The 23300-nt window shown below is 42.3% G+C and overlaps 1 protein-coding gene across 1 annotated transcript in view; it reads right to left on the bottom strand.

Moving 5' to 3' along the window:
• Positions 1-6776, bottom strand: part of LOC144693692 (heparan-sulfate 6-O-sulfotransferase 1-like) — a 279615-nt gene extending 272839 nt beyond the window's left edge. The window contains exon 1 of the mRNA XM_078563600.1: positions 6159-6776. Coding sequence (XP_078419726.1) covers positions 6159-6679 — 521 coding nt within the window. The 5' untranslated portion in view covers positions 6680-6776. The remainder of the gene's footprint in view (positions 1-6158) is intronic.
• Between the last annotated feature and the right edge of the window lie 16524 nt (positions 6777-23300).

Here is a 23300-nt window from a genome sequence, read left to right as displayed (position 1 = left end):
TTTTATACAACTGTGGGAATTAATTTATAAATCGCAGAGTCACTCTCCCAATTCATGACATCATCAAAATACAGGCAATCTCTTTAGTAGATGCACCAATTCCAACTCTCACAGCAAAGTACCACTTTTGCAACAAGATGCGCATGCAATGACTCCAGAGGTCTATGAAAGGGCACAAGCAGCCAGTTCGTCAATTCTAATCATTACTTTGATCAAGATATATAATGCGGCATCAGACAACTCATTGGACTACAGTAAGTTTCCAATCAACATTCTGATGAGTAGCATTTCTTTTTAAAATCCTAATACTGGGTCACCTAATTGCTTCAACAGGTCACCCAAATGCTGCACTACCAAAGGTGATGTTCTTAAGATGAGATGTTAAACTGAGGCTCCACTTGCCTTCACAGGATATAAAAGATCCCATGACATTATTCAAAGACAACCAGGGGAGTTCTCCCCAGGGCCTGGCCAATGTTTTTCCTTCAGCCAACATCATGAACAAAAGCTGTTTGGTGGAGATGCTGTGCTTGAATTGGCTGCTGTGTTTCCTACATTATAACAATGGCTATATTTCAGAAGTACCTTACTGGCTGTAAACACTTTGGAATGATCAATGGCTATGAAAGACACTGGATAAATGCAAGGCTTTTAAATCATCTTCTGGTGTATGAAATTTCAATTACATTGGTCCACCAATAAAGTTTAAGGCAAGGATCGTTTTAAACCTCATTAAAATTGTCTGGGGTCTCAGAAGTGCAGGGGGAGGAAGATAAGTGACTAAGGACAATGTTTGAATCCACTGTGCACAAGGCGAAAACAAGTATTACAATGACCACTGGAACTGCAACAAACACTTGTCTCAAGTTCATTACCACAAAGCAATGCATAGCGCAAAAAAATTTTTTTAGCAACCCAAGAAATGTCATATGAGACTGCATTGTAATATTTATGGAACAAAGCTTATTAAGCTGTAAAGCTGTGTCTTGTTAGCAAACCCCCGAACCACCATTTCGGGTCATTGCACAAATGGTGTGAATCGAAATGAACTGACAGAGAAGTTAAAGGTCAAACAGCCTTTAGGTCCAGCCACTTCGGCCACAGTGTTGAGTTAGGATGTCATTTGATCATTGGGTTACACTAAATTATAATTAGGGGCACTGGCTTACAGTGACTGAAATCATCAACCTCCATTGTGTTCTGTATTCTGTCGATAAATTCCATGGATTTTAACCAGCATTCTGAGATCTCACACTCCAATTTTAGTGCTTGCGTTTAAAATGGAAAATCAGTGGCCTCGCTCGCAATGTATAAATGGACTACTATTCATCAGGGGGCACCAGGCTATGGGACTAACTGTCCCAAATTCCAGTCCATGGGTTTCTGGAATTTCTTTTTTCGGAATCAATTCTTTGGAAATGACATTACACAATTCTATCTATTTTTTAAATGTAAAGCAAAATCAATGGTTTTGCTCATGGCCTTATCACATACTAGTTATACTGTTTCAGAACTGTTCCTCAGATAAATTATGAAAATAAAATATTACCATCAATAAAAAGCGACTTAAACATTCAAACTGAGAGGAAGAGGAAAGGATATTCATTAATATTGGACTTTTTATAGCCTCAGGATATCCCTAAGTTTTTTTTTAAACAGTCAATGAAGTACACCTTCGTTGCAGTCACAGTTGCAAGGCTGTAAAATGCAGCAGCTAGTCTGAGCAAGGCAGGATCCCATAAACAGCAAATGAAATAATGACCTGAAAACCTGATTGTTTAATGATGTTGGTAGCAGGGGGGGGGAGGGGGTAAAATGTTCACCAGGATACCAGGGAGAACTCCTCCACACTCCTGAGAACAGCAAAGGGGGAATCTTTTTACCTGAGATTTAAATTGAAACTGAATACCATGAAATGCAACTGTAAAAGCCCAACCTTTTTCTAAATATTGTGTGTTGATGCCCCCCTTCCAAATTGTGACTCTTCTGCAATCCACATCTCGTTCGAACCTTGTTGATAATCCTACTCAGAGCCTCAAGATTATAGTTATTTGTTCAGTTACACTTTTTGCCTGTTATCCCAAAGATGTTCAGACACTGCAATTTAACTAATCCGTTGTGAAGGGGGCAGAGTGGTGTGGGAGTGGGGGTGGCGAGCCTGGGGGAGGAGGTTTGGAAGGAGGTGGCTCAAGAAATTAAGTTATAGCATTTTCTTTCCAATAACCTCTGGCCAATTGCAGCCAGATTTTTTGTTTCAATACAAAGAACATCAATGCACTTGGACAGATTTCAGAGTGGGTCTGCCCATAAGCTGATTACTGGACTACATTTAAATTATGTTATCACAAACTTACTGCATGTAATCTATTTTCCAACTGGCGGACTCAAAAGATAAATCTGTTTACTCAGGGACTCCGTTGCTTTTAAATAAGGCAACCATTTAACCAGCTAAGTCCTGAAGGTAATGGACCAATATTTGCCAGCCATTAGCAAACTTGCAGTCGTGAGTCTGTGCACCATTCAAGGTTACTGGCTTTTAGTCTTTAAACTGATACTCCCTAGTCAATAGCCATATTATAAAATGCACTCCTAATTGTTTTTTTAATATACTGATTTTCACTCCAAAGTCATACTTGTCTATCCTTGAATATTCCACAGTCATTGTACTCCAAATGAACTCATAGTGAGAGAGGAACTTATACTATGAGACATTTCAGGGGGCAGGGAGTGGTGCAATTTTAACTGAACCCGCCCACAGGCAAATTAATGAGACTGGGTACAATGATGGCTTTGCAATTCAGTTGTGCTCGATTTTACACTCCATTGAAGTGGATGAACAGCAATATTGGGCAGTGTGTAAAACTGTTGTTCCACTTGATCACATGAGTTCCCTGCTTGGTGAGTTGGGTTAAAATTCTCGCTTTGATGCCAGCAAGGGCTCTATAAAATGTAAATATTATTTATAACTTTAGAAACCTTCAGATTTTGCAGGGTCTATTTAGAACTCCCTTCGCTGGGCTTGGAAATACCATTTGCTATGCTCTGTAGTCTTCCCTCTCATCTCTCCAGCGTAACATTAAAAAATGAAGTCACACAAGCAATCGCTATATTTTTGTTTGACCCCCTGTTGCTTTGGATGACGACCAGCTGCTAGGCTTCCTCACTCCTCAGGCCAGATCTTCTGCTCAATCCGTCGTCTGTAAACCTCGCTCCCACCTGTCGCAGGCCTTCAAAACACCTCAGCTGCATTCCTGTTTCTGCCATGTCCAGGTGACTCTGGCCCTGGCTTGACTTGAGCCAAAGCTGGAGCCCCACCCCCACATGAATTGAAACCCTGACCATTCACTGTTAATTGTATCTATGGGGTTAAGTACTTACAGGTGGAGGGCAATATTGGATAGTTACTTGACAATATATAAAGAAACACTTACTGACACAGGAATAGAGTAAGGAGATATATACCTGCAATGTTTCACTCTGTGATTAAATCTATTCCAAGGAAAGACTGGTTCTGGCTTCTTCCTTCACCAACTGACTATCAGGACTATTATGATCACTTCTTTTCCAATAAAATGGTTCAGCACATCCTGTTTACTTGAACAATGACAACTTGCATTGTGAGTGCTTTTAACCTAGGAAAATGCCCCAAGTTGCTCCACAGGAGCATTATCAGGAAAATCTGTCAGCAAGCCACCTAATGAGATATTAGGATGGGTGATCAAAAGCTTGGTCAAACAGTCCATTTGAAGGGCATCTTCAAGGAGGAGGAGAGAAGGGTAGAGAGATGGTTGGGAGGGAATTCCAGCGCTTAGGGCCCAGTCTTGAATGGTGGAGTGATGAAAGCTTGGGATGTGCAAGAAGCCAGATTTAGACGAGCACAGAGACCTTAGAGTGTTATAGCAATGAAGAAGGTTTCAGGGATCAGGAGAGAGACAGGATTTGAAAACCAGGAAGAGAATTTTAAAATTGAGACGTTGGCAGGTAAACTCATTGCATTATTTCCATTTGCCTACATCCCACACTCCTCAGCCCTCTCTTTAATATTAAGAAAGAAAAAAGTCCCAATAATAAAACACTAGTCTAACAGATTTGGCAAATAACTCCCTGAAGAGAGAGCTCCTCTACTGGTTTCACTGGTAAACACATTGCCCTTTGTGTGGAATAAAGCCACGAGTGATTAGAAAAATCCCCGGTGCAATCGTCTCTCTGCTCGGGATTAGCTAATCTCAAATGAGGTGGCAGTGAGGAGACAGCAGCATCTTTAGAAGATGCTGCTGCAAGAGATATGAAACTAGTAGATTTGAAGCTGGCTGGGGCAAGGAGGAGGGCGGCTAAAGTTTCTTCCGTCTGGGAAGAAGCTGTTTATAACCCTTCCTATGTAAGGGAATGTCACAGTTTTTTTAAAAATAACAGGAAATACACAAACTGCAACAAAGATTATTGCTGATTTATAATGAGGCAGAAAGAAGTAGAGGCATTGCCACTGATGGAACTTGAAAACAAATCTATGGCACTACAGAAAATGTAAAGCAAGGACCATGTGTTCATGAAGTACAATGAGAGGTTAAAATATATAAACCTGCTGAAATACAGGAATATGTAAAGCCCATTGTCACAAGGTAGTAGTATGTAGACACATGTGAATTAAAGCCGTCAGCATACAATATGTCTTTCTTCTGCTGTGAGTATCTCAAACCAACACAAAAGGAGAATGGGTCGAGGAGAAGTAGAAAGAACAATTCTCTTCTGTTACCTGAATTACAAATACAGACAGGTGGGGTTTATTATGCCTGCTTGATATTGTAGAAACAAAGCCTGCCCTGGGGCTCCCGGTGCTCTGGTACCCACCCATCCACACTGCATAATGTATTCCAATGCACACTTGTGTGTTAAAGCAGACTTGCTAGCAACTGACCTTCCTCAATACCTTGGAATTCTCCTTAACAGGTCGACAATGCCTGTACAGGAGGTAGGCGGGTTTTTTTGGGGTACAGGTGGTGGTGGAAGGGCTGAGCACGTATAATTAAATAATATAAATACGCTTTGTGTCACTGATGGCAGCGGTTAACGTTTGCAGTTAATGTGCTGCATTTCTATATAACCGTAGTGGGGGGTGGGGATCCAGCCTCTTGAGATAGGTCTCTAGAAGGACAGAGGCAGGTAGCTCTGCCTCACTACTATTATCAGCATCGCTGCTGATATGGAGACAGCCACAGGCAGCTCAGTAATAAAACAAGAAGGATGCATTCAAGAGGTGCTGTTGCTCCCAAAGTAAAATCTTCAGACAAACTTATCCCTTGGTAAAATGCTTCGCTGGCACCCCCACTACCAAGAATCAGGAAATGGAGGTAATGTCTTCCCCAATGGGGCATCTGTGTTATGGCGATGGATGCAAATTTTGCACACAGGCGACCTGGTGACCCACCATTGATGCAGCATCACGCACCCTCAGTCATTAAACGGTTAAATTGACTTGCAAGACAGCCAACTAGGAGACAATGCCACACTCCCACTATATTTTAATATTAAATAGGCACCCAGTGAATAAATTATCCAATCATATTGTCATGCCAAGATAGTTTTTTTTAATTTAAAAGAAGTCTATTGTATTGAAACACCACCCCCTGGCAGTGCTAGCTTGGGACATACTTTCACAAATTCTTTCAGTGAAGGGCAAGGATCTTTTTGGCTCTCGTTTGTGACCAATAGCTAGCAACAACTAATACACTCCAAGCTCAACTCGCTGCCTGATATGTCACAGCAACAGCTGTGCGACGAGCTGGGGACACATATCAACCATTTCCTCCTAAATTCAACCAACCAGTACCGCGTGGTGTTGCACAAATTCATTCAAAAGATCCAAAAATGTTTGTCTTTAACGTTAAGGCCCGTGTCCTCCCCCAGACTGTACCTGGAATTGAATCAAACTTAATATACACAGGGGTGGGGTGGGGTGGGGGTGTTAGTTGGAGATTCAGGAGGTAGATGTACCCTCTCAAAGTTAGAAGGCGAGCATTCTGGAGTGTGTAAAACAGAGAAAAGGGGATTAACTCAGAAACAAACAAAACTCCCAGTGCAGCTTAAAAAGAAAAACACAAAACACATCCAGACATTGTTGGTGTGTGCAATTTGTGGAAAGTCCCCCCACTCTGGCTTACCTCGGAGTTCTGCTCTTGTTCTCTCTCTTGTTCAGCACTCCGGGCACGCAGTTGGTCAGCTCGGTCCAGTCGGCGTGTAAGCCGCAACTCCAGCCGGTGGAGAACCTCGAGAAGAGCCAGGTCTCCCTGCGGTTGGGTCGGTAGCAAGTGCACTTTTTCTGGCCGGGTTTGCACTCACAGGGCACCTCCAGCTTGACGTTCTGCACCAGGTGCCGGCCGAAGGTGGTGCCCCCGGTCTTCTGGATGTGCAGGAAGACGATCACGTCGTCGCCCTTGATGTCAAAATCCACCGTCCTCTCCAGGTCCAGCACCGGGAAGTAGTATTTCTTCACGTAGTGGGGGTCGGGGGTAGGGAAGATATCCATCGCCTCCTCCTGTTGGAAACCTCGGGGTCCCGCGATCCTGCAGTTGGTCCCTGGGCAGACGTACTGGAAAATGATTATCATGAAAATTGCGGAGCCAGCAATAATCAGGATAAATTTGTTGGTCCTTTCAACCATGTTCCTTACAGTGAGTTTCATGGGTTACCATCTCACTGAGGAGATGCAGAGAGGGCTTTGTGACAAATGCTTCCCCAGCCGATCAATGTGAACTGGATGTTGTCCCCCTTGTCCACCACCCCCCACCACCACCACCACCAGCACCAACCAACCCCCCCCCCCCAACCCCCCTCCTTTTTTTTTCCTCTTCCTCTTCGGCGGAGGGGAATACAAGAGAAAGAGAATCAAACAGCCCTCCCCCGGCGTGGCCAGGGCTGTGATGCGTTGGTTACAACGTAGCTGAAAGTAACCAGAGTGAAACTGACCGAGGAGGAAGAGGAGGGAGGGAGAGGGAGGGGGGGGTGAGGCTCGCCCGCTGAAAGGGACGGAGGCTGCGGCGAGCCGGCTCGCTGACAGTACACACACACTGAGCTCAGACAGGCAACATGCAGCTCTCTCTCTCTCTCCCCCCGCACCGTCACCTCCCCAGCCCGAGGAGGCTCAGAGCCCGCTCCAACTACACTCTCACCACCACCATCACCATCCTCTCTCTCTCTCTCTCTCTCTGCAATCTGAGCCCAGCATGCACAGCGACCACACACACACACACACACACACTCACTCACATATACAGCTTCAACCTGATAGGGAAAAAAGGAACCAGAGCCGGTGGGGAGGTGGTGAGGAAGCCAGATATGCAGGGGACAAACAGTTAGGTTGGCGGGCACGGCCGCACCAGCTGGCAGCCCCGACCACTCTGCCCCTCTGGCAGCTGATATCCCCCCTCCCCCCGTTCGCTGAAGCACCGGGCGAGGTCCCTGTTGGAAGTTCCAAAGAAGATTGTCACATTGGGTTAGAACGTGTCTCCTCTCCACGGATGCTGCCGGGTGGGCACCCCCACCCCCACCAACATTTTCTGTTTTTATTTCAGATTCGCAGCATTTTATCTTTGTTTTAGTGTTTCACTCACTCACTGCCACTTGCCTTCCAGGAATGCCCACCTTCTGCTCTTCTCTCCGGGATTTCAGTGTGTCTCTTTCACCTGAGTTCCGAAGAAGAGTCATACTGGAGTAGAAACGTTACCTCTCTCTCTCTTACCCTCTCTCTTCACAGATGCTGCCAGAGCTGCTGAGTATTTCCAGCATTTTCTGTTTTTATTCTTGTTGAATTTAACTTGGTTCATGGGCTGGCACTCACACACAAACACGCACAGACCTTTTGAATTTGCAGACTGGTGTTAGCATGCCACTTGTGTTTTTGTAAAATGTATCTATATATATATATATATATTTAAACATTGCAACAAGTTCAGGACAGAAATAGCCCCAAACCCTGGCATGAAATGAAAACAGGAAATGCTCAGCAGGTCAGGTAGCATCTGTGCAGAAAGGGGAACAAATTTAATGGGTGCAGTTTTACAGCCCCTCCTGCTGGTGGGATCTTCCATTCTCACTGAAGTCAATGAAGTTTTGAACGACTCGCCACTGTTTACGGCCCAGCACCCCCCCCCCCGCCGCGATGAGGCGGTAAGGTTCCGCCCCACCCGTCAGGCAGCCTCTGTGAAGAGAGACCTGAGTTAACATTGCAGGTCAAGATGACCTTTCATCCAGAATGAGCCGGTTTAACATCAAACATGTTCCAACACTGACAAAAGCAACACAAATGGAAATATTGCAAATCAGAAAGAAAAAAACCCAGAAAATATTCTAGATGTACAGCAGGCCAGTCAGCATCTGCTTTTTTTATATATAAAAACACAGGGTTTTCAGACAAAATTTGTCACCAAGCCATATAAGAAGGTATTAGGACATTAGGTAGGCTTTAACGAGTTCCTTCAAGGAGCAGAGAGAGATAGAGAAGGATGGAAAGGTTTAATAATTAAAATTCGGGCAAGCAGTAGGCCAGAATTGGAGGAGCACCAATATGGATGGTGTTATAACGCAAGAATGTCTGACAACGAATGGGTAATCATCGAAGAGGAGGAACTTTCCAATTATTTTCTACGAATTGCCCTGGGTTTTTATCTGGTTTTACAACTCTCTCAGGGCTAAAATAAAGCACTGCACTGGCTGCAAAAGGATATGGGAGTGTCCCGAGCTTGTGGAAGGCGCTATGTAACTACAAGTCTTTTTTTAGATGAAAACTAATGTACAAGAGAATTTCTACTGGTCCTTCCAGCCTGTCCATAGAAAACATATGCTTCCCACCACACTCAAAAGGTATGTAATCTCAATAGAAACTCTGAAAAATAACCATGCGGTTCAGGGAAGTCCATAACCTATGAAAGTGAAAACACTTTATCTCTTGCATCTGTTGCAGTATTAGACTCCATACAGGTATTTTCCCACTTAATTCCATAGCCACCACATTATTGCCACTCTCAAACATATGAAAGAGATATCGTTTTTGTAAATGAAGAAAGAAGAAACACAAAGTGTTCCTGATGTAACCAATATTTCTATTTACGGGATTGCCCATAGTAACCTTTCAAAATAGATTTCCTGACCATTCTCTTTAATTACCACTGCACTGTGGATGGTGTGGAAATTTGTAGCCCACCATCTACCAATCTCACCCTCCCGTCAGCTGCTGGGAGTTGTAATACAGACGTTTCTCCCTCATTTTTCCTCGCTGCTACATGTTATCTTCAAATGCTTATTTGGTCCAACATTTCATTGGCATTGATTTGTAGGCCCAGTTTATTACAATGGCATAGGATGTTTGACAGAATCTTTCCTTTTATTCCACAATTCGGAATGGTATTCAAGAATATCCAGATCTTTGCATCATGGCCCTCAGTGATTTTTATCAAGTTTAATATCAATCAGTTTGCTTCCTTTCATCTTGAGAAGACCAAGCAAGGGTATCATGGTGGAAGGATATTTTCAGGAACTATTATTTGATTTGTATGCCAATGTTGATTTTGTACATCAGTATTACAGAGCTGGTGCATGCATTAATTAGAAAATTACCTCTCCATCAATTTTTCATCTGATCCTGAATGCATTGAGTCCTTGCTAAGTTCCAGCTCTGCCAGTGCCAATGGAGCTCCAGCACTTTGTCCAACTGACCATTCTTCAAGTGTAGATCAAGACAGTGTCATCTATTCTATCACAGAGAGCATTGCAATGTTTCTTCCTTGTGATCAGAAGCAGGGAGCTGTCTGAGTCAGACAAGCTAGCTCAGTATAAACTAGGGATCAAATCTAGGACCTCCCTGCTCTGTTCAGCCCAGCTATGCCCTGAATTACAACAGTGACTTACATTTCAATAAGCACTTAATTGGTCCTAAAGTGCTTTGGAACATCCTAAGGTCACGAAAGGCATTGAATAAATGCAAGCCTTTCCTTTCTAAAATTAGCAGGGCTCTTTGGGGAGTTGCTTTATTTCTTGTTGTCTGTGCATGTGGCATATGGTGCCAGAATGATTTTAAACTCCACTCCGTTATTGGATAATCAGCCATTACATCAGTGGCACTACATCAGTACTATTCTTTCACTTGTGGGAATGACGTTCATGAAAAGGAAGGTGTTAGCAAACTGTCACCACTGAAATAACTTGGATGCTCAGAATATCCAGACATGGGGCCGATAGGACAGTCCCGCTTTGTGACATCAACATCACTCCTCAAGTGAATAAAGGCAGTGTAACAACCATTTTATCACCCCATATTTATCTTTGTCTTCTTCTTCCTGCCTCTTGGGTGTCGCATACACACATCATGAGGCGAGTCGGGACAGTTCACCTTCTCCCAGGCCATTGCTACCACTACCCACTAGGGGGTGTATGAGAACAGTGTGTATTGATTTAGCTTCTGCTTCTTGTTCCCAGGGACACACACCAAGATAAATATCGACTGCGGCCGGAGACCATCAACACGGTTAAAGATGCTCTTTGGTCTGTCCGAAACTTGCTGGTTTTCCAATGCAAAGAGTTTTCCATGACTGAGTGTTCCAAACTCCACATTCCAAGGTCCAGAATGACTTGCTGAAGGACGCAATATAGCTTGGGGCAGCTACTTCAAAGGCAGAATGGGGAAAGGCCACTGTCTAAGGCCTTTCAGCCATATAGAATACCAAGGGGCTGGAAACTGGGTAAAACCCCTGGGGCTATATGTTTGACATGTAACAAATGTTGTGATATTAGCTAAGTGTAAACATAATGAATAACATACAGAATTGCAAGAAACTGATTTGGTTTTGCACCTTTTGTAATGTACTTTTACGCATTTTATGAATAAAGTAGATTTTTGGAAAAAAAATAGCTTCTGATTCATCACTTGCTCCCTCTTGCATCTATTCTGCCCTCAAAATATTGCCCAGCTGCATGTAGGAGCTACCCTTACAGGCAATGGACAGAAAGAAATTTAGGCCCCAGTCTCTCACGGTGCACCACAGCACAGTGTTAATAGACCATGCTGATGATTTACTTGGGCTTTATATTAAAAGTGGCTGTATTCACACAAGTTTCTGGTTTGAACTCAGAATGTATATAAATGCCAAAAAGCTTTCTTTAACGGGCAGAGTGGAGTAGTTGTGGCTGCTCTGTATTTTCATAGACTATGTGAAGGATGTAAAATTTTGTTAGATTGGTAAGATTAGGATTTACAACCTCTCCATGTTTATATTACTAGGTTGCTGCAAATCTGTTAATATGTAGCAAACCTCTTAAATAGTAACCAAGGCCCTGATCAGTGCAGATTGAGTTGATAATCAGGAAGGAAGGGCACTGAGTGTAAACTGCAATTGTCCTGGAGTAGCTGTAGGCCAGGATTCACTCACCCGCTTGTGGTATAGCGGTGTGAGTGTGCAGATGTCAGATTGAAGGTACGTCAAAAGCTTTTACACTCCCCTATGTCAATCAGCCTGCCAACATTTACTGTTCACACGTTAAATAAAAATGGAGACTTGGGCAGATGTGAAAAGGCACTCCCTGCTTTCACTCCTGAATGGCCTAACTCTGTCCCCTCATTCTTGATATCCCGTCAGGGGAAACAGTTTCTCCAAATTTACCCTGTTGAATGTTTTTAACATTTTAAACACCAACATCAGGTGAACCCTTAATCCTCTCTACTCAAGGGCATACAAGCCAATATTATGCATGTTACAGTCAGAATGAACCCAAAAAGTAAAAGAAAGGGCATTGCCTAAGTTCCCAGCACAAGAATCACAGAATGGTCTCTGCAGCAAGAAGAATGTAACACTGATGGCCAACTGTATACATGTTCAGCAACAATCTTGGAGCAGGCTCGAAGTTGGCTTTTCTGGGGCTTGGTCCCCATGTAAAGACCCCAGCGTATGGGCCTTAAGGTACTTGTTCCCAGTTTATTTTTCGTGTGTTCATTTATGGCATCGCTGGCCAACCTGGCCTTTACTGTCCATCCCTATAAGGAGGTGAGGGAACTTTCTTGTTGAACCCAGGCATTCTGTGTGGTGAAAGTGCTCTGACAATGTTTTTAGGCAGGAAGTTTCAGGATTTTGATCCAGCGATTGATCAATTATGACAGTCGCCCATGTGTTACACCATGTCAGATACACATTACTAAACCAGGTTATAACTTGACAAGACTTTGTCTGTTCAAAGGCTCAGTCACATTCGGCTGGGAGTTGCACAATTTTTCCATAGCAGCTGTGGGCGTAGTGGTTCCTCTGACATCAACAGTTCTGTACTGCGTTTAAAAAAACACTATCATTCACTGAAAATTTCCCTGCACCTGGATGGCAGGAAGTAAATGCTGTGCAGTGATGATGCCTGTAAAAATTCCAACTTGCTTTTCTGTACTTCAATTGGTGTCTAAGTTCATTAACGTCATCTGACTTCATGCTGACTTGAAGACTTTTGTGAGTGCATCTCATTCAGTGAATACTGCTGCTGACGTGATGGGCTGAATGGCCTGTGTTGTAATGATTTATCATTCTCCAATTCGCCAATACATTCGGGGCAGTCTCAGTCTCCCAAAGGGGAAAAGCAGGATCTTTGGGATTCTCAGAGAAAAAGGGGGTCCTCTGATAATACAGTGCTATGGGACGATGCACATGGGAAATCTCAGCAGGATGGTCAGAGAGATGGAGAGAGCATTCACAGAGGCTCAGTGTCTCCCTAGAGGCTAAGAATGCAAGTCACCTTAATCAATCTCATTTCTCTTCTCAATCAGCAGTACCATTGTTGGAGGACTGGGAGGAGGTTGCCGACTTTGGTGAATGTCACATAACTGAGAAAGACCTGCAAAAAAATAGAATCAAACAAAAGAAATTAAGAAGTTAGACAGGGAAAGTCAGTGTAAGTGTTGGTTATTTCTTTTGTACTCTGAAGCTGCACAGTTAATAAGTGAGAGAAGTAATATATCACTTTCAGGATTAGTGCGTAATCCTTTCAGGCCTCCAGTAGAAGTTTCTTAATTTAATATGCAACAAGGTTAATATGTTTTCTTTTCCCCCTGATTCTGTACATTTTTTCAATCCCGCTTTGCAATTCTTTAGTGAGGATTACAGGAAATCAGTTGGCAGAATGCATGGGATGGAAGACAAATATTTCTGGCCAAGTGCAAAGAGGCATCTGTTATTGAAAGCTCAAGTACTTTAACATTCATCCTAACCCAAGTGAAAAAACATTGCAATGTTACGATGCCTTAGATTTATCTCACAAGCATTATTCAATGAAGACACGTAGTGATGGTTTTAGTGGACAAGTTCACTACCGGGTGTGGGACAGTGTCATATTAACCAGGCATGTTCCAGGTATAGGGTTCCAGGAATGTCCAGGAGTCTCCATGAATTGAAATATAATCTCCTAGATATTCTTGTGAGTGACCCAGGAGAAATATCATAGGGGAATTAAAGAAAAAGGTTGCATTTCATTTCAAAGCCTTCCTTTTTAAAGGTAGTGGAAATGGGGAGAGTGGTTGGAGGCTATGTAATGAAGCTCCCAGAATATTTCCAACCCTTTTCCAGGTCAGATGCCCAGTCTGTTCTTAATGTGTCTGGCCCTGAAATGGCACCCCTGGGCAAGGGACAGGAAACCCAAAAATCAGGCAAAGTTCCCAAACTTTAACCAATGACCCTGGTGGGAAAAGTGTGTGCATGCATGTGTGTGTGTGTGTGTGTGTGTGTAGATATTGGGTGATGACAACAAAGTTCTTAGCTTTGATGCCACTGTGATCAAATAGGCTGCCATTGTTCACTGTCTAAAGGAAAAAGAGAGAACATTTATATAGTGCCTTCCATGACTTCAGGACTCCCCAAAATACATTACAGTCAATGCAGTATTTTGTTGAAGCGTAACCTGTTGTAATGTAGGCTGCATGGCAGCCAATTTGCACACTGCAAGCTCCCACAAACATCAATGTGATAAATGAAAAGGAAATCTGTTTTACTGATCGAAGGGAAAATATTGGCCAGGATACCAGAGAGAACACCCTTACCCTTCCTTGAAGTAGAGGCATGGGATCATTTACATCCACCCGAGAGGGCAGAATCAGTCTTGATTTACCATCTTACCCAAAAGACAGCACCTCAGGTGGAGCAGTATCTCCTTATTGGATTGCCAACCGAGTCCCAGGAGTGGAAACTTGAATCAACAATCTTCTGATTCAGATATGATGCTTGACACCACTGAGTCACAGACAAAGGCTCTTAGAATGTGAAAATTTCATCCCACCTGCCCCACAGCAATAGAAAACTATTTGCAGTGGGGGACTGGAATACAAGTTTAAACTTGCATGAAAAAAAACTTTCATGACAAAGGTTGGGTTAAAGTTTGTAGGTCAATGGTTATGAAAAGCTGAAAGAGAAGCAACATTCACAACTTCCATTTTAATCACCACATCCCATCACTGTCCTTAGCTGTGGGGAAGATTGCCTGCTGTCACTATGCGTGATGGCATCCTAAATAAAGACAAGGTTTTCTCTGGTTGATTTTTCTAGTAAAATTATAAGCATGTTCTTCTTGAATGCATTTACGATTTCAGTGCAAATACTGCCCTTAGGAAGCCTTGTTCCATTTATTTAAAATATTGCCAAAGAAAATCATTGTCACTGAAGTTCACTAGTATCTCTATCTAGCAAAAATTACTGCACAAATGGGAAACCTGGCTAATTTACCCCCTTCATAGCCAAAAGGCATTGAAACTACTTGTGGCATCCCAACGGATTTCAGTACAATTTACTCTGGAAAAGGTCCTATAATCCATGCTGGGCTATGAAACTTATTTTAAGAAAGTGGTAGATAGTATATACATTTTAGACATTCCAGATGAGTGGAATCATTCCCAATATGTCCGACACGTTAATAAATACTGGCTGTCACAGAGAAAGGAATGCCACATGGTCATAGTTGTAGCCAAGAGTAAGACTGTGTTTGTAAGCCTGTGAGGCATTGGTTGTCTCTCTCCAATTTGTCTATTCCTCAAAAATAACAGCCTGTGTATCCTTTTTCACAGGAGAGATCAATGTTACAGGGGTACACAATGGTGTAGTGATAATGGGGCTGGACTAGTAATCCAGAGACCCAGGCTAATGTGCTGGGCATATGGGTTCAAATCTCACAATAGCTGTTGGTGGAATTTGAAATCAGTTAATAAAAATTGGGACTATAAAGTTAGTCTCAGTAATGGTCACCATGAAACTATCATTGATCATTAGTAAAAATTAATACCCTTTAAAGAAGGGTATTAGTTTATAATCTGCTATCCTTACCTGGTTGGCTCTTAACTGCCCTCTGAAATGGCCTAACAAGCCACTCAGTTCAAGGGCAATAAATGAATATAGGGTAGGAGAATTATTTTCACTCAGAGGATGGTGAACCTGTGGAATTCTCTACACAGAAGGCTGTGGAGGCCAAGTCACTGAACACACCTAAGACGGAAATAGATTTTTTGACACTGAAGGTGTCAAGTGGTATGGGGAGAGAGCACGAATATGGCATTGAGATAGAGGATCAGCCATGATCACACTGAATGGCGGAGTAGGCTCGTAGGGTCGAATAGTCTACTCTTGCTCCAATTTTCAATGTTTTTAATGTTGGCCTTGCCAATCACTGGCATCACGCCCACGGTCCATGAAAGAATTAAGAAACAAAAACAAGGGAACCTAAAATAAATTAATGGATGGAACGTAGTGGATTAAATATAAGTAATGGTATGGTGATGAAGAAAATAAGACAGGCAAATCTCCAGAACCTGACGGTTCCCCAGAATGATAGGGGAATTATGTATATTATATATAACTTGTCATAGTTTTCCAAAGCTCTCTAGATTCAAGAATTTTGTCTTTCAGTTGGAAAACTAGAAGTGTCATTCCATTGTACAAAAAAGGGAAGGAGAGAGAAACTAGGTAACTAACCAGGTAACAGGTCACAGCAGGCTACTCAGTTTAACATAGAAGGACAGTAGAAATCTGGAACTGTCTCTTCTAAAAGGCTGGGGATGCTGCATCGATTGAAATTTTCAAGATTGAGATTGATAGATTTTTTGTTAGGTTAGGTTATCAAGGAGTATGGAGCAAAGGTTGATACATGGAGGTGAGATAGAGATCAGCTATATTGAAACAAATAATGGTACAGGCTCATGCTACTGAATGGCCTACTCTTATTCCTATCTTCCATTTCTCCTGATTCGATCAAATTTCCCAGGAACCAACAAAAGAAACACTTCGCTATCTTTCCCAACTTCTCTCCTAAACTTCTATGCATCCTCCAATCCATGAACAAGGTCTGTATTTGTATAACTCTTGTTTACATTATAATCACTAGCAGGTCACAGCAGATTAATCTATGTGGAATTGAAACCTAGTTTTTTGTTTTATATATCACCCACTTGCAGCATTTTTTGTCAATAAATGTCAGTGACACAAATGATTTATGCTAAGGAACCGAGAAAGCTGATTGGCTGTGCAGTGTCGATGCTGTAGTACCCAGCAGTCCTTGTGAGGGCAGCACTGACACTAGTGGAGTCAGCCTACGGTACAATAAGCAATGCGTTCAACTGAAAGTGCTTGTCCCATTTAGCACTGATTACTTAAGATACAAAGTTCTTTCATTCAGTCCTACATTTCCTTCTATGGCACAAATACTCGAACACCAATTATTGCTTTCTATCCATCTGTCAAGCCGTTTCACTGACAGATGATGAATATTTAATTTGTTCTGTTGTCATGTTAAGAATTTTTATTCCTAATATCCAGTTTAAATTTACTTTTCAATAATTTGAATTTGTGTCCTCTGGCTCAACTTTCTTTGAGGTAATATTCCGTGAATATTTTAGCTATTTCATTTAATATTCTCTACACTTGCTGATGTCACCCCTTAACCATCATCTTTCAAGTCATACAGTTGGAGCTCATAGCTCCATTTACATTGAAGATCAATCCTTTTGCTCTATGCTGCACACTCTCCTAAACATGCCCTTTAAACATAGTGGGAATAATCTTGTAAATTGTCAGAGTTTTGCCCACTAGGAGATCCCATGACAATTTTCAAAGAAGAGCAGGGCAGTGTTGTGGCTAATAATTATCCCTCAGCTAAAGAATAGATTATCTGGTCAAAATTGCAGTGCTGCTTATAGGAGCTTGCTGTGCTCAAATTGGCTGTAGCATTTCCTCCACTACAACAGTGGCTACTCATCCAAAATACTTGATTGGTCGTAAAGAGCTTTAATTTATCCTGAGATCATGAAAGGCACAATATTAATATGAGCACTTTTATGATCAGTAAATGGTGGAAATACTCAGGTCCACCACCAAGATAAAAGGTTACCATTTTAGACAAAGACCTTTCTGCAAAATATACCATTGTTTCTTTTTTCAGGCGCCAAAAAACCTGCTACATATATCCAGTGCTTTGTTTCTATATTTTAGAGGAGTAGTAATGCTGTTCGGCTAACTCAAATATTAAATTACGCTGCTTCATTCACTGCCAGTGGAGAGGAAACTATTATCGGATCCAGAATATGTTCATGCACACATTCAAATTACCCTGTAGTGAGCCACAGGGCCTCGAAAATAAATGCAAAACAGTGCAATGAGATGAACTATTAAATAAACTTCTGTTTTATTTTGTAATATTTAATTGGCTATGGGTCATATTTAGGACATTCTAAGGATATGAGGGGAGAGATATGCCAAGCACTCCTAGCATGCCTCCTATTAGCTAACTATAAGGGCTTTGGGCAGTGCTGGAGAAGGAGGCCATGGGGAGAGTTTTCTCCCCATCGGGCACGCCGGTTGGGAGCGGACGTGGAGGTGATCGCCGCCCTCAATCGGCTGCGCACCGCCATTTTATGTGAGCAGGCCAATTAAGGCCCGCTCAGCATGACGCATGCCCGGTAGCGCAGCGCTACCTGTGCGGGCGAGGGGAGGAGGGAGAGTTGGGGCCTGCGCTCTTTTGCGTATGCGCACGAAAGAGCGCAGAAATCTCCCTGAGGCACGGAGCTGCCTCAGGGAGATTAAATTCAGTTTTAAAGTTTAAAATAAAGAAAGTTAAAAATCATTTACACTTGTCCCCTCACGTGACAGCGTCACATGAGCTGGGACATGTTTATGAAATGTTTAAAAAATATTTATTAATTTAATAGGCCCTTCATGAAACCTCATCCCACCCGTGGATGAGGTTTCATGAAAAATGCGAAGGCCGCCTGGGCTCTTCGCCTGCCCGCCAACCTTAAGGTTGGACGGGCAGCCCTGTCAAATTGGTTAATTAGTTTATTAATGGTCTTAACAGGCCTTTGACAGTTTGGTGGGCACGCAGCTGATTCCAGTGCATGCCTGCTGAACAAAAGATTGGAATGACACGCGGTGACGTCGGGACGGACGTCTGATGTCATCAAATGTCATTTCATGCGTTGGCGAGCGGGGCCCACTCCCGCACGCCAAACAGAAAATTCTGCCTCATCAGTCTACCAACTTAGGTACAGAGGCTATCAGGTGGATAAAGGAGAGGGTTACAAAATCAGGATGAAAAGGGGGAAACAAATCAAATATATATCCCCTTGAACAAATAAAATGTTGCTAATTTGATAAAGAGCACTGAGGTGATAGGAGGAGTTTCACAGCTGTTTTTGGGGCAAAGCTGTCTGCTTATCCTGAGGCATTCAGACTATATGAGGAGGAATAGGCAGAAAATTCTGGTTAAAAACTGCTTCCCCACAGATTCGGTTGCCGAAAGCATCAAACAGAAACAACTGCTGATGCCGTTTACAGTAGCATCTATTTACTTTTGTGAATATTTGTAATTAAGATTAACTTAAGCTCCCCCCGACTGAAGGCTCAGAAAGCTTTCTCAGCTAGCAGACTCCTGCAGGTAAGGTTTGATCTCCAAGTTGTGGTGAGTCAGTTGATCTTGGCTGGGGTGCCCAGTTGGGACACAATTAGTCTTCAGAACAAAAACAAAGATATCTGGAAAAACTCAGCAGGTCTGGCAGCATCTGCGAAGAGGAGCACAGTTAACGTTTCGAGTCCACATGACTCTTCAACAGAACTAAGTAAAAATAGAAAAGGGGTGAAATATTAGCTGGTTTAAGGGGTGGGGGGGGGGTGGTGGGACAAGAAGAGCTGGACAGAGGGCCAGTGATAGGTGGAGATAACCAAAAGATGTCACAGACAAAAGGACAAAGAGGTGTTGAAGGTAGTGATATTATTTAAAGGAATGTGCTAATTAAGGGTAGAAAGCAGGACGAGCAAGGTACAGATAGCCCTACCTCCCTGTCGCTTGCCATTTCAACACACCACCCTGCTCTCATGCCCACATGTCCATCCTTGGCCTGCTGCATTGTTCCAGTGAAGCTCAACGCAAACTGGAGGAACAGCACCTCATCTTCCAACTAGGCACTTTACAGCCTTCCGGACTGAATATTGAGTTCAACAATTTTAGATCATGAACTCTCTCCTCCATCCCCACCCCCTTTCCGATTTTTCCTCCTTTTTGTTTTTTCCAATAATTTATATAGATTTTTCTTTTCCCACTTATTTCCATTATTTTTAAATGTATTTCCATCCATTGTTTTATCTCTACCTTTTAGCCTTTTTGGATTCCTTCACCCCACCCCACCCCCACTAAGGCTATCTGTACCTTGCTCGTCCTGCTTTCTACCCTTAATTAGCACATTTCTTTAGATAATATCACCACCTTCAACACCTCTTTGTCCCTTTGTCTAGGACATCTTTTGGTCATCTCCACCTATCACTGGCCCTCTATCCTGCTCTTCTTGTCCCATCCCCCCTCCCCTTAAACCAGCTTATATTTCACCCCTTTTCTATTTTTCCTTAGTTCTGTTGAAGAGTCATACGGACTCGAAACGTTAACTGTGCTCCTCTCCACAGATGCTGCCAGACCTGCTGAGTTTTTCCAGGTATTTTTGTTTTTGTTTTGGATTTCCAGCATCCGCAGTTTTTTGCTTTTATATTAGTCTTTAGAACCTTGATTAAAGAAGGTAAACTTGGACAGAGAACCTGCCCCTGATCTCAATCAATTGATAACCCACCAACCCCCGCCTCACTCCTCAACTTTGGAAAGCGCTCTTGTTTAAGTGTCAAATGAGGGAGGGAATAACCTTGGCTATGATGCACTCCATGCTGAAAGCCCTGTTACTCTAACAGTAACAGCTCTCATGAATGTTTGTCACTTTGGTGAGGCACCAAAAGAGACCTAGTGCCCTTTAGTTCGTAGCTTAAGGAAGAGGTAAATGTCAGCAGGAAGGAGGGGACAAAAGTTGGAAGAGATAAAAAAGTGTTAAACCAAAAAAATTCAAGTTTCACAAAATCCTCCAATATTTCTTCATATCAACACTCAGTACGTGAAGTTTACAGAAAGGCATTTCTGTAGAACGTTTTGAAAGACACAAAAATATAATTAATTATTCAAAGACTTATAAAAATATAAAAAAACCATCCTGGAGCCTGAAACACTTTGTGTCTGTCAGCACTGATGAATGAACAACTGATATGTGTCCAACGTGGAGTTTAGGGCAGCTCTTGTTCCCAAGAAAAATAAATTATGCCGATAATGAGGGCTATAAAGTCTCGACTGAATAAGGAAGAAATATCCATTGAGAGCTATTAACACAAAATAAAAGAGACAGCCAAGGACAAGAAAAGACCACTTGAGTCATTGTCTTGACTCTTTCACCAACAAACTCACTCAGCCTCGTGTTCAATGCTCATCATGGATTTTGCGATATGAGTAATGGTGTCAGTGCTCAGCCGTATTATGGAGCAAATTGGACAGTAACGTCTGGCGTCCAAACTGGCACAGTTGAACATGAAAATTCAAAAATTGCTGTTCTATTTGCTCTACTCCTCCAGAGGCTTCACTACACCGGTACCTCACTAAGAAATTTGTCTTTAAAATTTATGAGTGGCATGAGGTTGTGGTAATTGCACTAGGTACCCACTAAACATACCAGAAAAAGTTACAGCAGATACATTAAGATGAAAGTAAATTTTCAACCATGCGATAGATCTCAATTACTTCCAAACAACCTCTCTGACCCTGAAAAATTAATGTTACAAATGTGTAATCTCAGTTGGCCTGAGAAAGTCTGCGGGAGGCAGGAATGTGTTGGGAAGCAAGCCCGATGCAGCTCCCTCCATTGTCCCAGCATGCACTCCATCCCCCGTTCTCCTCCAACCCCATCTCCTAGCTAGAAAAATTCATCCTTGTATGTCTCAGAGAGGATTCCTCAATCTGATTGTTTGAAGAGCCATGCTGGTGCTTGCCCTGCTCACACACACGCCACAGTTGATGTAGAGGGCACCTGTAGAGGGCACCATGCTAAAAAGGATTTCTAATTACCATAAATTGCCATGAAAAGTTTGCAGGTAAGTGTGATGAATGGTGAGTGCCACTCCTACGTTGTAGACTCAAAAATCCAGGTCAATATCTTTAGCTCTACTACCTAGACCGCTAGATTATTCAAAATGTTTGAGGGGCATTTCTTCCCGAAGTGCATATCCTTTTTATAATGTATGGTTATTTTTTATAATTTATAAAGTATGTCTTCTGGCCCTGCTATGATTTATCTTGAAGTTACTTTATGGTTTTACTTTATCTGTGCCATTTAATACTTTAATCTCTCAATAAGGTTTTCCCTTTAATTTTTTTTCTACTTCTTAAAACGTTAGTCTAATAAAAACTTTTCTTCAGGATAATGCTCCCTCTGACAACTTCCTGTTCCCTTATTTTCCTCTGCAATCACTCGCTGCACTAAAGAAAATGCCATGCTTCACGTAAATCTTGTTAATGAGTTAAGGCAAGCTATTTGACCGTATCCAGTCTTCACCAAATATCCACCACATGGACACGTTTCAACAGGAGTCATTGGAAAATAACCCATGAATGGAAATCTTGGCTGATTGTTTCCCCCCTTCCTTAGACCAGCAGTGTTGAAGCAAACCGTACTGTTTACACTACTTCCCTGTTTCAGATCAGCTAAATCAGCTCAGAGCAGCAAGATAGCCTTGAATCTACCGAGTCTCTATGGATCATTAAAACATGAAAAGACTTAACACAAAGCCATTACAGGAGTTACAGTACTTTATAATTGAATTTATTGATGAATAGAAAGATGGTTGCATTTGCCATACATTTAGACTGTGCACAGCCCCAAATGCTAAGTGCGCCAAGTTCATATATTTTAAATATAGTGGGGTTAAACTCAAAACCAGTATATTTTGTGATATATTGGCAGAGCTTGAGCCAATTTGAAAGAAAGATGAAATAAGGGCTTGCTTTTATGTAGTGCCTTTCATAACCTGAGGACATTGCTTGTCATTGATGTACACTTTGCGTTCTGAGTTCTTAGATGTATTGCATGTCATTGGTTGTGTTCCAATGTAATTTGTGTCTTTGTAAATTAAGCATTTCAGCACACTTCAGATTCCAGTCACAAAAAAAAGTGGTTTTGTTGCCTCTAATTTCTTCGCTCCTCTTAGTTACACTCTGCCGAAAGGAGTTAGATACACAGGATAAAATAGCTGCCAGTTTCAAAATGGCTGATAATTTTGATGTACCAATATTAAAAGAAATACTTCTCAGGGTTTACGCTGGTTTTATGAGATGGCCTGAAACCATTGGGAGATAAATGATGTTCAGATTTTTTTTTGCAGTCCAGTTTCTGGGCTTTATTTTGCAGGGTGGTCTGAACTTCAGCCATTTCAGCTTTAAAGCATGCAATTATTTTAAAGGAACCATTTAACTGATGGTATGATCCTTAATAGGTGGGAAGGTCTGCACAGACCACTGATTACAAAACTACCTCACTGCCTTGTATGAGGCAAACAGAGGCATTTCAGTTGCTTCACTCCACTGATGGCTGTAACATATGGCAGTCTCTGTTTCCTATGTCAGCCCTTTTTATATTTACAACAACATGCATTTATATAATGCCTTTAGCGTAGAAGGCATCCCAAGGCACTTCTCAGAAACATAATCAGTCAAAAGTTGACACTGAGCCAATGATGGAGACACAAGGGCAGAGGTCACTTTTAAGGAATGCCTTAAAGGAGGCGAGAAGCGTGGAGAGGCAGAAAGGTTCAGAAAGGGAAATCCAGAGTTTAGGGCCTCAATGGTTGAAGGCAAGGCCAGCAGTTGTGGGGTGAAAGAGTTGGAGGATGCTCAAGAGGCCAGTGTTGGAAGAAGGCAGAGTTCTTGGAGGATGGGAGGAGGCATGGAGACAG

Source organism: Cetorhinus maximus, chromosome 19 (genome assembly GCF_964194155.1).
Source record: "Cetorhinus maximus chromosome 19, sCetMax3.hap1.1, whole genome shotgun sequence".
In the NCBI taxonomy this organism is placed as follows: domain Eukaryota; kingdom Metazoa; phylum Chordata; class Chondrichthyes; order Lamniformes; family Cetorhinidae; genus Cetorhinus; species Cetorhinus maximus.
The sequence above is the reverse complement of the archived record's forward strand: the minus strand, read 5'-3'. Positions and strand labels throughout refer to the sequence as shown.